We start from the raw sequence: 18,873 nt of genomic DNA on the forward strand, positions 1-18,873 counted from the left end.
CTTTGAACTCACCATGGACAAAACTGTTGTTGGCTCTGTTTCTGATCCATCTTCAATCCTAACACTGACTCATTCGCTCAGATGCTCTTTTTGAAATAAATTAACAGGGCAAGAAGTTGACAGGCAATACAGACAGGTTCTTCTGGGGCCTCCAGTGGTGGCTCAGTGTGTTAAGAGCACATTTTGTGCTTCCAAAAACCTGAGTTCAGTTTCCAGCACTCATGTCAAATTGTTTAAAATGCCTGTAACTCTGCTCTAAGAGATCTGTTGCCCTCTTTGGTATTCATAGCCACCTGAACATCTCTCTCTCTCTCTCTCTCTCTCTCTCTCTCTCTCTCTCTCTCTCTCTCTCTCTCTCTCTCTCTCTCTCACACACACACACACACACACATAATTTAATGCCCCTTAAAATTAAAAAAATGTATGTTGTTTTGCTTGTATATACATATACGTGTGTGTGTGTGTGTGTGTGTGTGTGTGTGTGTGTGTGTGTGTGTACCACCTTCATGCCTGATGCCAGTGGAGGCCAGAAGAGATTGTTGAACCACATAAACTGTAGTTACAGACCATTGTGAACTGCTATATGGGTGTTGAGAATTAGACCTGGGACCTCTGGAAGAACAGCCAGTACTCTTGACTGCTGAACCATCTCTCCAGCCACTTAAAGACCTTTGAGGAATTAAGGGTCTCTTTCCCCTTTATGATCCTTGATAATGTGATTGTGTTTCTATCCATCTATGGCTTTGTCACAAAATTCTTAGTTTATTGATTTTCTGATTTGAAATTAAAGGTAGAGAATAGGAAAGATCACAATTACACTTTCACTGTGAGCAACCATATTTACGTGTATTAAAGACACACCTCTATTCTGTTCTGTCTGTAGAGAATGTGTGGGTTGTTGTGGCCTTGTTACAATGTAAAGATGGAAAAATAGAGGGCTGGTTGGGTCTGCCTATGATCAGAGGGGCAGGGTATTTGAGTCTATGTTTTGACCATGTATCTAAATTCACATGTCTCTTCACCTGTGTAATTGTTGCAAAAAGGTCATTCAATGAGGTACAATAACCTCTCCATAGCCTGTCGGCTGCTGCAGAGACTCTCCAATGTCTGATCCTCCTCATATTTGTAAGCCTCCAAGCCTTCCTCACTCCTGCCTTGCACATTAATCCCTTCATTGTGGTGCCATTTTGCTCTTTTCTGTACTGTGAGTCTGTAGAGATCTGGGCTGACCTACCCTTTTGCTGCTCTCTGAGACTGACTAGGTGGCCACCAAATCCCTTTCTCCTTCCTGGCATTCGGCTGGTTCATATTCGTAGTTCGCTTTGTAGGGAAGTGTGGTCATCTGTCTAGATATGGCCCATCTTTTGGCATAAGTACAGAGTACTTCTTCCAAGACTGGTTTATAGAAACCTTAACTTACTGCCCTCTGGTGTCCCCGCCCTTCATAAGAATGTACCTCTAAGATTTTACAAGTTGAAGATTGTAGTGTTAAAGAAGTAAAGCCCCGGAATGCTGAATACTGCTACTGTCTGTCTTAATTAAACCATTTTCCTCATGTAGGTAACTCAATAGTATTGATGAAATAGAATGTTCCAGTAAGGCTATAGTGGTAAGAGGAGACAATAACAAAAGAATTTGAGACCTAGATCAGCCATCCAAATCTGGTTTCCCGTTAAAGCAGGGTTTCTCACCCTTTCTGACACTGAGACCCTTTCATACAGCTCCTCTTGTTGTGGTGACCCCCAACCATAAAATTATTTTGTTGCTACTCCCTAATTGTAATTTTGCTACTGTTACAAATCACAATGTAAATATCTGATATGCAGGATGTCTGATATGCAACCTCCAAAGGGGTTTTAACCCATAGGTTGAGAACCACTCCTTTAAACTGAGAAGTGGGCTTTGAGACACTTGTTTCTGCCAGAGAGTGGAAGGCGCGGTTCTAACCTACTCTACCTTTTCCACCATCTTCATGAGTAATAGTTACATGCCAGAGCCGGAGGCACACTCTTTCCTCCTGCTCATACAAGCCCTGTGCTTGAAGCCCAACATCCTCAATGGTGGGAAGAGAGAGAAAAACAGGGACACACACACACACACACACACACACACACACACACACACAGAGAGAGAGAGAGAGAGAGAGAGAGAGAGAGAGAGAGAGAGAGAGAACAAACAAACAGACAACAAAATATCTTTTCCTTTCACTACCTGGATAATCTGCCCCTCAGCTGCCTTTATTGTTATTGTTTAGAATGGAGTCCTGGACCCACTTGTCCTTAGACAAGTTATGACTCATTGGTGCATTCATTTTAGACATGTTACAAACACAACCCTGAAATTACTTCAGCAAGAAACATGAGTGGGATTATAAATAAAAGATAAAGAGTGGTCACACATGTCTTTCTCTAGAGCTTACCAGAATGCCATCCGCAAATCTGAACCTGCCTTGACTTTGGACTACAACATTTGGGCCACCATTAGGTTTCTGGACAAGGGTCACCTCGGTCACTTTGCTGACATGAAAAGCTGTAATTCTGTATGTGTTCTCATGGATGATGTCATCCAGGGCTGGGAATTGTCGGAGCCTGTCGACAGTCAACTGGGGAGCTGGGTAGAGGCGTGCGGAATGAAGAGACAATGAAGAGGACAGGAAAGAGTTAAGAGGCCTGCTGGTCAATGCCTGACAGCCCTGAGTTTATTTCACAGCCAGCTTATATACAGTCTTGAAGGACAGAGGTAGAACAATGCACAGCGCAGGCATTCAACCACTATCTATCCCGTCCTTGAGTCAAGGAGCAGGCAGTTTCATTTTCTATCTCAATGTACCTCTGGCTGGCATCAGCAGCTAGATAGTGTGTTCCTTCCTGTGGGCTAATCAAGACTTTCTCACAGCCCTTCAAGGAGGCTCTGCAGGATAATCAGGACTTTCTCACAGCCCTGGAGCAAGCAAGCTTGAACTCTATTGACTCAGAATAGACTTCAGATTCAAACTGGGAAACTGAGTCAGTTGTGGGCTCCCACAGGGAATTACCTTCATCTGTCCTGAATGTCAAGGAGGACACATGAGCTCATTCAAGCAGCAGGTGATGATTTTCACCTTAGTTAACTTTCTTCCACAGACAAAGGGTTAAGGATTCCCTTCAGTGGATAGATGCAATGAACCACACGGAAAATAGTGAAAGTTTGGTGTGTGTGTGTGTGTGTGTGTGTGTGTGTGTGTGTGTGTGTGCTTAATTAAAAATTAACCAGTTAACCCAAGAATGGATCCATTTTCCTACCCCCTTTGAGAAAAACATCAAATTCAAGGGTGATTATTCAGGGGGTGGAAAATTCAGGTTATATCCTTAATAATCATCTCTCTTACTCTTCTCTCCCCCTTCCAGTTTTGTGAACTGTGGAATCAAGTTATTCCGTAGTTATTCCAAAACGTCTCTTCCTTGATTAGTGCCATGATTGCGAAGAAGATGATTGCCTGTCTCTCAATGGAGGTGGCAGAAGGTACATTTGCCCTTTTACAAACATCATCATGAGCCCTTATATCATCCCTATAATTATCATTGACATTTTACATATCAGAAACCGGAAATTCAGACTATAAGTGATTTATCCAGGGTCATCAGTAGAGCAGGGATTAGAACTCCATTCCCCACCCCCCATTCCAGAAGGAGTCCTATACCCCTTTCTCCAGTTTCTATTACCACTCCGTGTTCACAGCTTCTCTAAATTCCAAGAGCTTCCACAGCGCTCACAAGACAAATAAGACTCTGTTGCCTTGTGTTTTTTAGCACGGTGGCCATACCCATTCTTTGGTGGGGACTTTCATGGGCTGCATGTGAAATTACTTTTTGGTGCAACAGCTTGCCCCTGCCCCTGCCCCTGCCCCGCCCCCACCTCCCATCATTCCCTCAGTCTGGAGGCACTTCACATGTAGCTCGGTAAATAAACACTCGGAAGAAAAAAAAACACACACACCAAGCAGATAAATTAGCAGACCAATCCCGTGGCCGTGGAGAGCCTTGCCTTCTCCTTTGTTGTTGTAAAGGGCAAGGTGCCAGCGGGTTTTGTAAGCACCTGAGAGGAGCGATGACAAGCAGCGTCTGAGTTGCAGACACAGGTGGCCCTGACGTCCCCTCGCGCTGTGGTCAGAAGGGACCCACGCATGCTGCTCTAGATGGAGAAGAGTCAGAACGCCCACCAGGCTTTGCTCAATGAAGGAGAGGAGAATGAGCTGGTGAGTCTCCCCTCTTTTCATGTCTTTTCCAAGTGGCCAAGGGTTGGAAGGGTCTGAGTCTGGTAACATGGGGGGACCTGGAGGGACTGAGCAAGATGTAGCTCTGGATGGCAGAGTCTGTGAGCAGTGTCGGAGACACTTTGCAGAGTCCTGGGCATGCGCTCCCCCATTGAGGTTTCTCCCCCTGACCACCTGGGTCACTATGGCATTGGAGAAACTGGTGAAATGGGAACTTTCTTTTCTTAGTCTCCTGTTGGCTTGTTTGCACAGCCCGGACTATGGTGATCCGGGAGGAAGTCACCAAGTTACTGAGATCAAGGGGGCCTCGAGGCACCAAGTGCTAAGTGGCAACGAGTCTGAGATTTTCACACACTCCATTTTTCTCTTTCTTTTCTGCTTCCTTTTCTTCCTTCCGCCCCTTATTCTAAACTTATATAAATCTTAAAAAGTAGCCACTAAAAATGTGAAAGCTCTATAGTGTCCATTCGATGCTGAGCAGTTTATATTTACGATTTCACTTAATCCTTACAACCCAGCACTGAAGGAACTAATCCTGTTTCTTAGAAAAGCAATCTGAGACCAAGGAGGTTAGGTAACTCATCCAAGATCATTAGACAGGTTGCAAATCGAACCCATTCTTTGACTCTTTATACCCCGGCTTGTCCACTCTCCAGCAGTGTCTCCCATAGGGACACTGAGAATAGGAAATGAGAAAATGGGAGACAGTTGGGAAGGGACAGCGGAGTGAACAGAGGCTGAAGTGAACCCCGAATCTTGGTTCATCGATCAGAAAGTGTCAATTTCCCATCTGGCCTCTTCAGTCCTTATAACATCTTTACCTGTAACTCCACTATTCTTATTTATTAATCTTACATATTTATTATACTATTCATTAATTATACTTCTTTATTAATAAGTAATTAATCTACAGATATGCTGTGCAATAAGATGGCTGCTTTGTGTTTTTTTTCAGTGCCAGGGAAGCAGCTGGTCCAAATAAAAAGGTCTTCTGTGTGTCAAATACATGCTAGACTTAGAATTTAGCTAAAATACCCTGTTAATAATTTCCATATCGGTTACAGGTTGAAATGCTATTTTAGGGTAGACTGAGTTGGATAGAATCTATTATACAAATTAATTCTATCGGCTTCTTTTTCCTTCTTATTGGGGCTTCTGGGAAATTAAAAATGGCAAATGCAGCCCACTCTTCTGCATCATTGTACCTCACTGGACTTCATGATGGCATCATGCTTTAGAATCCTTTTTCCTCTGGTTCTGATTATTTTTTTTTTCATATAAATGAGTGGTCCTGAAAGCCTCATGTTGCTCTTACTGTTTCCTAACTGTATGTTGCATTTTAGTCCTCCTATTTACAGAGGCAATCAAAGGACTGAGTAATGGGGCAGATGCTCGGGTTTCCTTTGCTTTTACAGTTGAGCAAATATTTGTAGAGCTGTCTGCTGGAAACCTCAATTGGGAATATTATTGGGAATAACCGTGTTCCGACACCCTTACGTTGTCAAGGCATTCTGCGAGGCAGGTTGGCAATGGAGTCTCCTCCCCCAAATCTCACTGTGGGGCAGGCAGCACACAGCCTGCCTGTGACCTTATTCCAGCCAGTCGGTAACTGGGTGAGGTGACCAAAAATCTGTGACTCAGTTCCAGATGATTCCTGTCCTACAATCAACTGCTCAGTGCTGTCGGGCCTGCAGAGTTCAAAGAAGGAAAGCCGAAAAGGTTGGAGCTTTTAGTCAAACAGCCAGATGATAACGCTGTGGAAATGAATTTTCTGAAAAACAACCATTAGATCAAAGTAAACCTGGGTCTGGCTTAGTGTCCACATTGAGGCCACAAAGCAGTGACACTTCAGTGTCTCCTCACTTGCTCTTCCTTCGCTGAAGGTTCTCCAGGGACCAGTGTGATTTCTGCTTACACTCACCACTTTAAGCAATCTGTGGCGAGTGTGGGAGGAAATTTGAGGTGAAAAGTAGACACTGTTAGATCAAATAATACATTCCTTCAGTCCAACACCCAGGAAGAATTTTAAGCGGATGGAGAAGGCCTGGGAATTATTCCAGGGCAATCTGGGGTTATTCTGCTGGGCCCAGCATAGCTAAAAAGCATTATGTTAGCTTGGAGAACTGAGCTCCAGCCTTATTCTTGACTTCCACTCTCGGGCTGGAATCCTCCAAGGCAGAGGGACTGAACACTGTCCTGCCATAGTTCCGGGTGATTTGACGCTCATTCTGCCTGGGAGCGTAGACACCCTAACTTTGCAGGCCATTGCTGACCTTCCCAACCTCCTCCCTCTACTTCCCACCGTCCTCACTATAACCCCAGCTCTCATTCCGTCTTTCCATTTTCTTCTTTCTAAATCTGGGCCTCTCCCAGGGGCTTCTCCCAGCCCCACCAGTCACGGAGAGAATTTTTTCCTTCTCTCTTGTCAGTTTTCTTGAAGGACCCACAGCTTCACTGACAGTCCTCGAGAGCCTTCATACCCCCTCCCCCCCAGGCTGTGTATCACAACGGCCAGGGAGATGAGTTTCGCCTCAGGATGACTTGGGTTTAAATTGTGGTTGTTCGATGAGTTATTCAACCGGAGTTGCTTGTCGATGCCACTTTGTTTTGAGAGATATTAGGTGAAAAAGGCAGGTGACAGGCAGCAGGGAGTCCCTGAGTCTGGGATGCATTACAGCTCCTTCTGAGCGTTTATGGAGACATCATTGCGTTTCTATTCCAACACATGGGGATTCATGGACTCCTTCATGTGTGCTCGCGCACGTGTGTGTGTGTGTGTGTGTGTGTGTGTGTGTGTGTGTGTGTACGTGTGTGTGAATGTGTGCACAGATTCTCTCCTGAGTTTTCTTCCATTGAACCTCAGTAAGAAAAGTGAGAAGGGTATCGATGAACGAGATGCATCGTTTTATTTTTCTATGTATAAGAAAGCTTATTAAACCTCTGTCCACAAAGGTGGACATATTTGTAAGTGAAGAATTAAGTCATAAAAGCATAAGGGTTATTAAAATCCATGCCTGTGACTCTGACAAAAATACCCCAAATAGGAGAAAGTTGTTCATCTTTGATTTTTTTTCACCCGGTTGTTGAAGCTGAATGATGGATTTAAAATGGTTTAGAATTTTCTTTTTAAAATTGAAATACTAAGCTTATATATAGCAAAATATAGGAAGGGAAAACAACGTACAAAAGACATAAAAAACATCACTTTTGGCAGACACTCCGAATCCAAAAGTAGTACAAGTCTTCACATACTGTTGTTAAACCAACCTATATACCACCACACTACTCCCATCGGGTTGCTGAAGTGAGCATAAAATACAGCACACCAGAGGGCCCAGGTTTCTCATTTTTAAAGCAGGCCTGAGTGGAGGCAACAGTTAATCTTGGGTAGATATTGGACGTGGGCAGGACAAACAGGAAAGAGGTTTCATCTGTCATCTTGGCCCAGTTAACAACAGTAAAGGCCCAGTGCTGTGGCACACAGCACTCAGAAGTCTTTCTATTTCTCTACTGATTGGAAAGGGAGGTCTTCAACAAGTTTCTTATCCTGGGGTACATTCCAGTAGATTCTGTCTTGATCTGAAACTTGAAGTGTGTTCATCGAGTCACAAGCTCCCTAGTGTCAGGTACTGGACTGTGATCTTGGTGGCTTTGGGGACTGGATGTCGGGAATGAAGGAGCTGCTGGCTGCCTCCATCACAGTTGGACACACTGCCGTTCCTGAGAAAATCATGGTCAGGTCACTTCCTGCCTGTGATCCGGGCAGGTCTGGAGGCACACTGTGTGCACATTAGCCTCTGCATCAGGGTCCTCCGTCTATGGGAACTCTTCATACATTCTGAGCAGGGCCTTCACTTAGGTCTCATCAGGCTCACCAGTCCCACTTTCACTCACTTGAGTTACAAATGGTTCCCTTAGACACTCCTCTCACGCTAATACTGACTGCTTGGGTGTCAAGATCCCAAATGGGAACAACTCAAAAAGGAAAATGGCTGTTTGGTGTGGAGGACATAGAACGCCAAGGGCAGCATTTCACACGGGGGAATGCTTGTTCCACAAACAGGAACTTCTCTAGGGTAGAGGATCCAGGATGCAGTCATTGCTAATCAAATGGTGTAGAAATCTCTCTAGACCTTGCTGGTTGCCTGAAACCGGAACCACTTGCCTTTCCAATACAACAAATTTTGTGAGGGTCAAGTCTAAAATATGGAGAATGCTATGACAAGAAAGGGGTTCATTTACATTGTGTTTAGGAGATGCAAATGGAAGAGGCAGGCAGATAGGATAAGTTGAGTCAAGTGTGTTTCTTTTTTCTCTGATGAAAGCTTGGAAAATTGTAACTGCTTGAGTGCCGTCTTCATAAAGACAAAATGTGTGAAGAGTTGCTAAGAAAAATCAGACATGAATATATAAATCATTGCGTACAATGCCACACATTACTTACACCCATTAAAGGACATCCCCTCATTCTCCCAAAAGACATCCAAAGGATCAATATTGAAAAGTACATTTTGAAATATAGAAGGTAGTCCTACTGGTTTTCTAGTGACACCTGTTAATATCTTTAACAACTTGGATGAAAAGAAGCTTATCAATTTCCATGTGACGCCTGGATGGGAGGGAGAGATAATATCAGTGATGCAATCAAGATGAAAAGTTTCTTTAGGCTGGACTGTGGAAGAGATGTGGTAGATACACTGTAACAGGTCTTAGTAGTTCTAAATGATTAGTAACATAGGGTGAAGCATGGCAGAGATATGGGCTTGATCGCTATGTATGAAATAGTGATTGAAGTGTTTGACTTTTACCATGAGTGAAGTTTAGTTACCAGTGTATATAGCCATAAAAACTGGTCCTAGGAGATCTAAAAACCAGTCTGTTTGACAGAATAGTAAAAATAAAAATGGTTCTGCTTAATCTGTGTTTCAAAAGTAAAGTTCCAGGAAGTTATTTTTAGTGGCTGTCTTAGTTAGGGTTTCTACTGCTGTGAAGAGACTCCATGACCGTGGCAACTCTTGCAAGGGAAAACATTTAATTGGGGCTGGCTTACAGTTCAGAGGTTCAGTCCATTATTATCATGGGGGGGGGGGGGGGTGGAGAGATGGCTCAGTGGTTAAGAACATTGACTGCTCCTCCAAAGGACCTGGGTTCAATTCCCAGCACCCACATGACAACTCACACAACTGTCTGTAATTCCAGCTCCAGGGGACCCGACATCCAGTGCACATAATATCATCATGGCGAATGGCAGGCAGGCAGACATTGATGCTGGAGAAAGAGCTGAGAGTCCTGAATCTTGATTTCCTTTCAAACTACCACAGTAGTAAAACTCAGACTTTCAGAAAAAATTTTGAGAACTTATAATTCTATACTTTCTATTGTTTCAAGAAGCTAAGGTCAGTAAGTGGCACTAGAATACTAGTTGGCCTACAAGGACATGCATGACCTGTGAAGGACTGAAACCCTCTAAAGCACATAATAGACTCCCACTTGCCAAACACATAGAATCATTGACTTTTTCTTAGCAAGGAATTGGAACCAAAAACTTTCTGAGGCTCCTCTTCTGATCAATGGCACTCTTATTCCCCAAATGGCCTGTCATAGAGCATCTCATGCTGTCCCCAGCCTTAACTGGTTCTAGAAACTGTCCCTGCTAACCAATTGGGCATCTTTTTATCCTATGGTCCACACTTGTTGCTGTCTCCTATTTGCTTCACCAACAAATTCAGTTTGTTTTATTTGCAAATAGAGTAATAAATAAGTCATATTTATTTTTTAATAACCAACCAAACCAATTTCACAGATTCTTAGGAAAATTAAATAATAGATAAGTAGATAATCAAGAAAGATTTTACATAAGCAAAGGTGATTCAAGACCTGCTCTTCTAGGTATGGTGGCTCATGCCTCCAATTGCAAAAAAGAGGAGCCAGGAGGGTCAGTGAAAGTTCAGAGCCAGTCTGGTCCACGTAGCAAGTTCCAGGCCAGACAGGGCAAAGTTTTGTCTCAGAACTCCAAAAACAAGTAAATATACAAATTTAAATAGAACAAAGACTTCCTCTTCCTATACAAAGTGCTGTTCATCGAATGAATACAAGATATGATTGGCAAAGTTATGTCTAGGCTGGTATTCAGTGATAGTATCAATTAAACATGTAGCCAAATTGAGATAAATGGTTTGTGAATAAAGACCGTACCAATGTGATCCATTTAATATGTGTAATATTATCTTAATATTAAAGAGAACTTTGATGTCCTGTGAAAGGTAGAGAAAAAGGCAGAGTTGTAGAAATGTCTCTCCTTGAACATGTAAAGGAATATGATGTGTTATGTCCAAACAGACGAAACAAATGGAGAATTGTTAATATATAGGAAGGTAGTATTGGGGTTGTTGTTTGAAAATAAAAGCTAAAATATAATGAGTTCTTCCCTCACAGAAGAAGACAGATATCTGATCTCCTTGACCTTGACTAAAGTGACTAAAGTTGGATGTCTGCATAGAGAAATGCTCTAAGGCCATTAGAACATCCTCGCCCATGAAACAGCCAAACGCATCACGGTAAAGGAAACCACAAACAACAAAACACAAACAGAAGCAAAAGCAAACTCAACTGCTGTTGCTCTTTCCAGAAGGCGTCTGTAGCAGGGAGAAGGCTTTTTGCTATGTCTTGGATGAGCAAGTAACTTTGTACCGTTAGGATGTAAGACTGAGTGAATGTGCTGTAAGCTGTAAAATAAAACATTCATTCCAAAGCACCTCATTCACATACTGCTGTGCCTACAGCTGTGGGAAACTCAACCAAATATTTCAGATGGCTATACCCATGGACAGGAAATAGGAATAAGAAGAGCTGTGAAAACTGGTTAGTTAGTATTCTAGACACAATGAAAATTCAGCAGCAGGAATGTCCCAAGGCAAGGAACCACAGGCGTGGAAGGATTCCAAGAGGTGACACTTCAGGACTGCTCTCCCCAGGCATCTCATCCATCATAGATCCTCCTCTGTTGGCAAGTGCAGGAACTACCTAGGTGAGAACAAAGCAGCACTTTAAGAAGTGCTTCCTACAGGCTAGTACCTCATCAGATTCCTATTTTATACTTGTGGAAAGTGGGGCTCCGTGAAGTAACAGACAGACAAGATCACACGGCAGAGGCATCAGAGGCAGGATGCTCTAGTATACCACCATATTGTATTGCTTTCTCCTCGCCAAGCTGTGTTCCCCCTCCCCTGTGTGTATGTGCATATGAGTTCACGACTTAATACGCACTTACTACAGTCAGCTAATCTTTGCATTAATTTGGCCTTTTCTCAAGCCTGTCTCTCCAGTTTCATACACCATAAAGGCGAGTGGTGTTATTTGGGGCCTCTATTTGACTTTCACTTTGACAACTTGTTCTCTTTGGGAGAAAGTAAAAGATCTACTTAAGCCAGCGGATCAATCACCTTTAGAAATAACATTTTGTTCTGCATGTTGCCCGTGGCCAAATTACTCTACAGTGAGCTCAAAAGAACTAGCCACTAATCTGTGGAAATTTTGTTGAATTGTGTAGCACCCGTGACGATATTAACTCAATACATACTGAGTGCTCAGAACACTGCAGAGGCCACGGAGCATGCTTTCTGGGTTGTCTTATTACTGTCTCACATCTGCAGGAGGTCGTTGATTATTACCGTTTGTGAAGGAGGAAAGGGAGGCATCAGAACATGTACAGTGGGCTTCCCCAGTCATACATCTGGCTAAGTAAGAGGGTTGATTGGAGTTTGATTGTCTCATGACATGTCCTCAGCCTTTAACCGATATCAAACTGTTTCTGTTGTGTTTTATTAGCAGCTACATTTTTTCACGTGAGAAGTCCAAATTTCAGCCAATTTAAGTCATAGTTGGTAAGTGATAGAGAGAGGAACAAAAGAAAAGAGCTTCTAGAAGGCACAGGGATGTGGTATAAAGAACAGGGACCATCTTGTCAGAACTGCATAGAAACTTGGCTCTGAACTGTTGCATTACACAATAGTCTCTGAGAAACAACATGTGTGTGGGATCCCGTTTTCAGGTTCCTCGTGGCTTTACCCAGCAGGTCTCCATAGAGAGGATGATCAGGACCACAGGCCTGAGGGTAGGTGTCTGAGATGGTCTGCACTTGGCTGGGCTAGGGGGGGGGGGCGTGCAGGGGCAACGACATGGGACGTCTTTGCTCCACCCTTTGGCGTCTCTATAAATACCATGAGGCAGAGACTGTCAGGGCTCATTGGAATAGGTTCCAGGCCCTCTCTAGGCTATCCTTTATTTTCTATCTGTTTAGCTCCACAATCTAAATCCTTCTATCTAATATTTCCTGCTGCTCACACTCAAGAAAACTCTGGGGAACTTGGGATTGGTGGATAAACACCCCACATATGTGTGTATCTCATTGTCGGTCCTAATGCCAGGTTCTGTGTCCTAGATTTAGAGAATACAGTAAGGGCTAAGGTCCACCCCCACCCCCTGGCATCTGAAATTCAGAACTCTAGTCAGAATCAAAGAAACGAAGGAATGGTGGTGTTTAGAGAGAAAACAAGTGGACATCATCTGATGTCCTGCCACTGCCCAGTGGTAGGTCTCGTTTCTCGACTCCTGGAATGTACGTTGTTGCCATTGCCAACCCTGACTTGGTGTGCAGCAACCAGTCACCTCTCCTTTGCCTGAAGCTCTTCCCAAACCACCCCTCCACAATGCGCATCCATTGCATTGCTTACGTCTCTCCCATTGTCAAAACCGCTCCCCCAGGGATGTGCTAATGGTATTATCCAGAGTAGAGAGATGGAAACAGACTTGAGGGAATCAAAGCCCAAAGTCACATGGGGCAAACGCAGCTTTTGCAAGGAACCGTGTATAATGGATCGGGCATTCTTATCTTCCCATCCACTTCCCTATATTGTCATTTATATTACCTCTGGTTATTTTCCTCCCTCCCATTTCTAAACTCCATCTCTTGGTGGACTTTACTGGTGTTGAATGATACAAATCTTTAGGGAAAAAAAAATCGAGTGGCCCTGTCTGGAGGAATAGTCATCAAAATTAAATGATACTCGAGGTTAATTAGCATAAAGGAAATGTATTATGCTAGGCTGTAGTCAGAAAGCACTGGAAAGCCAGGGAGAGCATTTGAACAAAGGAATGCCAGCTAGCGCAGTAATGCTTTCATTAAGACCTCCAGTCCAGCAGCAGATCTCATGCCCTGGGGAAAGCTGAGAAGGGACTAACAAAGGCCTCTCACCAAGGTTCACGAGGCTCATTGGTCAAGGAAGCAGAAGCATGGCTTCTCTTCCTCTTTGCTCAGGAAGGCGCATATTTCAGAATATTATGGTGGTGTTTATAAGCCCTTCCTTCCTTTCTCCCTGCATCTTCTCCCCTCCTTCCTCCACCACTGTTCGCTTTTCTTCCTCCCATCCCCATACTAGTGACTGAGCTCAGGGCTTTCCTCATGCCAAATAAGCTTTCTGCCAGTGAGCTTTATCTCCAGAACCTTTTGTGACTTTTATTTGGAGACAAGGCCTCATTGAGTTTCCCAGTTTAGCCTCGGATTCATTTTGTACCCCAGGCAGGCCTTGAGCTAGATCTGCCTCAGCCTCCCAAGTTGTGAGATGACATTTGGTAATAAGATGTTCCCAGCTTAAAAAAAAAAAAAGTCCTGCAAGTATCTGTCTTAGTATCTTTCTATTGTTATGAAGAGACACCATGACCATGGCAACTTTTATAAAGGAAAGCATTTAAATGGGGCTGGCTTACTATTCAGGAGTTTAGTCCATTATCTTCATGGCAGGAGGCAGGGCAGCACACAGGCAGACGTGGTGCTGGAGAGGTTACTGAGAGTTCTACATCTCAGCAGGTAGCAGGAAGAGAATGGGCCTATGATGAGCCTATGAGAGTCATTTTCATCCAAACCTCCACAGTATCTTCACTTATCTTGGCAGTTCTTTAGTAGGGATGTGATTTTACCTCTGCTTTCATGGATGTCAGCTCCTTCCCATGATTATATCAGGGAGCGGCTACAGATCAGGCCACCAAACTTTCTACTTCCCATGGACATACTATTTATTTATATTTATTATTTTGGAGACAGGGCCTCAGTCTGTAGCCCAGGCATGGAGCTTGCTATGTAGTCCAGAATATCCTAAAACTCACTACGTGCTAGGAGGCAGAACCACCAAGGCATGCACCACCAAGGCATGCACCACCAAGTCCAGACTTTTCATTTATTGGAACTTTAAATTTGAGGTCAGTTTTTCCCTTTCTCAACAATTCCCATTAAAATCATCAAAGTTCCTTCCATTTGCTTGGAACACAGTGTCTTATAAACAAACCTACTCCATTTCTCTTTCTTTCACACCTTTTATTGCCATGCATAAATACAGTGATGTCAGTGAAGTACGGTACTCAAGCATACAGTTCAGTGGCTTCTGTCAGTCACTCTTGCTCATTTTTGAACTGTAGTAGATTCATGAACTCCTTTTTCCAGTACTTGATTTACTCACTGTGTTGTCTGAAATCTATCCACATTGGTATAAATATGAGAGGTTATTTTTTTGTTGTTGTTTTGTGGTATACCATGGATGACAACACATTTGTTATCTTTCTTCTTTTGACAGACTTTCCTTGGCTTTCATAAATATAGCTTTGTATTTATTATTTTGGAGACAGGGCCTCCAAAAGAAGCTTTCTTCTTTCATTCCTTTCTTTTCTTCTTCTGAGACAGTCTTGCTGTGTAGCCCTGGCTGACCTGGAACTCATTATGTAGACCAGGCTGGCCTCAAACTCACAGAAATATTCCTGCTTCTCCCTCCCAAGTGCGGGGATTAAAGGCATGTGCCAACACCACCCAGCTCAAGAAGCTTTATATAGATGAATAGACATTTATCTTTCTTGTATAAAACTCCAGGAGTTGAGCAGAGTATTCATGCCTGTAGCAGCACTGCCTTTAAAAACCTTTGCACTAATTCACATTTCTAGCGACTTCCAGTTGAATGCTGGTTGACTCTTCCAGTTGTGCCCAATCTTCACTGCCTGCAGTAATCAGTACTTTTCATTTTAGCCGATCTGTGATCTATCACCGCATCAGTGTAACTCCAGCATGGTATGTGAGACCTCTGATTCATTTCTCTCCTGGATGGTCTCCGCTGTACTAACCTGTGACACATCATTGTGGCCTTCATTCCTATTTTTTTATCGAAGTCCCAGGCTTCCTCTTGAAGGTTGTAGATCATTTTCAGGCTCCTGAAGTTGTCTATTCAAGTATTTCCCCCATTATTCAGTTTTATTTCTTTTTTGATTGATTTACAGTGATTTTGTGAATTCCAAATACAGATCCCTTTTTCTATATAGGATATAAATGAACAGGCCTTATAAATGGCTAATCCATCTTCTCCAGAGACCCTTTGATGAACAGCTGCCCTTAGGTTCAATGCAAATACATATATATTTTTATCTTAAGAAATATTAGTCTACCTGAAGTTCCCTTATGTCTTCTTTCAAGGGATTTGTTTTCGCATTTAAATAAAGTGGATTTTTGCTTATGACACATAGATGAAGGGGAACTCCATGTCCCCCAGCATCCTTCCCTTCGCTCCAGCCCTGCTGAGGCAAGTACCTTAAGCCTCTGAGTGCGGTGGCTTCTCCTCTGGCAGGACAGTGATGGGGTTTCAGGCCCTTTCTGCACCCTCTTCTATCATTCACCATCCTTTCCTCCATGTTCTGCATACTGCATTTCCCTAATTACTGCGGCTTTGTAGAAAGTTTCCAGTTCTGGTGATGTAAATCTTCCATGCTTCTGCTTTGCCCTGAATTATTTTCTTGACTACCCTAGGTTCTTGGTATTTCCCTAGAAAATTTAGAATCATTTAGTCAGTGATCGCAAAAGCACTCTGTGAGCCTTTAAGTGGGAACGTAGTGTCATTTCCCACATTCTTGTGTCTTCCCGTTTATGTAGATCTTACTTTCTCACCAGGAACATGGAGTTCTCAGGTCAAAGGCTTAGCACATCTTTCTTAGATACAGTACAATGCAATTGAATTTTTTTGATATTATTTGTACTCAACTTTCAAATTTCTATGAATATATGCTAATACATGTGGGTTTTCTAAATTAGCCTACCATCCTATAACTTTAATGGGTTCACTTATTAATAGTTACAATCACTTGGGAGGCAGAGGCAGGTGGATCTCCATGAGTTCGAAGCCAGTTTGGTCTACAGAGCAGGTTCCAGGACAGCCAGGGCTACACAGAACAACCCTGTCTCAAAAACCAACCAAGTGAACAAACAAATACAGTTTCAATCTATCTGCACTTAAACAAATTACTTGTATGTAACTATATACACCTGTCTTTTTCTTTGCCTCGTGTACTGACCTTTTCATTCTTGCCCCTGAATGTTAGTACGGAAAAGAACATTGGCTTTCAAATCACTGCATTCCTCAGACAAATACCATTGGGTAATAATGTTACCTTTTCATTATGCCACTACATTGGTTATATAACATATTTTATAATTATTTGATGTTTAATGACAGATTATAGCCTATAACTTTCCTTTCAACATGCTTATTCAACTGTCTAGTAGTTCTGGCCTCGTTATGACAAGCTAGAAACATTCTTTTCTTAAAAACTTTCTTTTTATTTATTCTTTATGTCTTTCATATCATGCATCTCCATCCCATTCATTTCCCCATTTCTCATATCCACTCTCTGCCCTTGCAACACCCCCCAAATAAAATAAAATAAAATTTAAGAGAAAAGAAGAAGGAGGAGGGGGAGAGGAGGAGAAGAAGGAGGAGGAGGAAGAGGAGAGGAAGGGGAAGAAGAGGAGGAGGAGGAGGAGGAGGAGGAGAGAAGAAGAAGAAGAAGAAGAAGAAGAAGAAGAAGAAGAAGAAGAAGAAGAAGAAGAAGAAGAAGAAGAAGAAGAAGAAGAAGGACTGAAAGGGGAAAATCAATCTCCTATGGAAATGGAAGCCGTAGTGTGACTGTGAGTCACTCAGTAAACCCTTTTATCCATATGTCTTTACTTGTAAGTGTTCATTGAAAAGAGTCATTGGTCTGGTTTCTGCTACACTATCAATGCTGGGCCCTCACTGGGACTCCTCTTGGTTATCCTGTTGTTGCCCTGTGTTATGGAGACCCTGCAGCTTTGGGTCTGCAGGACCAGTCATGACCAGTGCCTTCACAAGCTCCAGCAGATCACAGATGGGGTAGGCCAACTCATAACCCTGGTTCTGGGCTTGGGTAATTGCAGGGTTGGTCAGCCCACCAGCTTTTCCTTGTCCTCATCACCAGGGTGAGCTCTTCTGCATTGCCCTGGCTAGTTCTCTGATGAGCAAGAGTTGGGACCAGTTCTCCGCTTTCACATCCTGAGGGTTGATTCTCCCACACCTACACCTTCAGGGTCGGCTCTACTGTGTTGCCCAGGCCAGGTGCAGGATCTGCTCCCCTGAGTGCTGCAGCTGATGAGGGGCAAGGACAGTTCTCCTGCTCTTATGGCCAGATCTCCCACCTGCCCCAGGCACTGATGGGGGAGCATTTCTCCCTCACCCATGATGCTACAAGACAGATGGGTAATGGAGACAGTTCTCCTATGCTCACACCTTCGGCTTGGTTCACCCATACTTCCACCAATAGGGCTGGCTCTATTGTGCTGCCCAGGTACAGGACCTGTTCTAGGAACATTCATATATCCTCCATTTATGAACGAGTTCGTACAAGAGCAGTTTCACTTCAACCTTGAATACTGTGAAAGGATTCTCAAGTCACTCTGGCTTAAAGCATAATTTAGTGATAGATTTTCTTTTCTTTCTTTTTTTTTTTTTTGGTTTAGAATTGCTGTGTTCTTGTTGAATTTATCATGAAATGTCCTCTTCCCTCATATTTCCTTCCTTAAATATCTGTGACAAAATGTTTTGTTTGACATTAATGTAGTCACTCAGCTTTTGTTCATTAACATTTGCATGGCACATTTTCTTTTCTTGTTATTCTCGTAATTTTCTTATTTAGATTTAAAGTGTGTCTCTTACAACAGCATATAGTGTACTTTTTATTATTTAGCTTAACAACTTGTTTTCATTCATGGTATTGAGACCATTTACATTTAATGTAGCTTCTGATATAGTTGGGTTAAATTTTATGCTGCTGCTACTTGGTGCCATCCATTCTGCGTGGCTTTTCTTCATTTAACATCGTACTATAGATGCCCCCAGGTTTCTACATTAATATCCTACCCTCTGTTTTTAAGGGCTTCATTACAGACCACTGTTCTGATGTTTCACAACTCACTGAACCATTGGCTAACATTTCATTCTACCAACAGCTTTGCTGTTCCAGACAATGCTGCACTGGGCATCTTGGGTCCATTACTTCCCCTTTTATGTGTTATTTCATCAGGGCACCCTTCCAACTGAGGAATTATTGATTAGAGATAGAAACATCTTAATAATTCTTGATAGAATTTGTAACTTTGCCTTCCCCAAAGAGTTGTTCCAATTCAAGAGGTTATCAGCAGTCGGTGGCTCTCCTGGCCTCACTGCAGCTTTGCTAGGCTTTTAAGTTCTCTCTTTAATAAAAAAAGTTACACAGAAAAAAATAAACAGGCAACAGAAATG

General features: G+C 42.9%; 1 protein-coding gene across 1 annotated transcript in view; it reads left to right on the plus strand.

Moving 5' to 3' along the window:
• The first annotated feature begins 3,951 nt into the window (after positions 1–3,951).
• Atp13a5 (ATPase 13A5) overlaps positions 3,952–18,873 on the plus strand; it is a 124,483-nt gene continuing 109,561 nt past the window's right edge. The window contains 1 exon segment of the mRNA XM_028890075.2: positions 3,952–4,234. Coding sequence (XP_028745908.1) covers positions 4,175–4,234 — 60 coding nt within the window. The 5' untranslated portion in view covers positions 3,952–4,174.

The sequence above is a fragment of the Peromyscus leucopus genome, chromosome 12 (assembly GCF_004664715.2).
Source record: "Peromyscus leucopus breed LL Stock chromosome 12, UCI_PerLeu_2.1, whole genome shotgun sequence".
NCBI classification, from domain to species: domain Eukaryota; kingdom Metazoa; phylum Chordata; class Mammalia; order Rodentia; family Cricetidae; genus Peromyscus; species Peromyscus leucopus.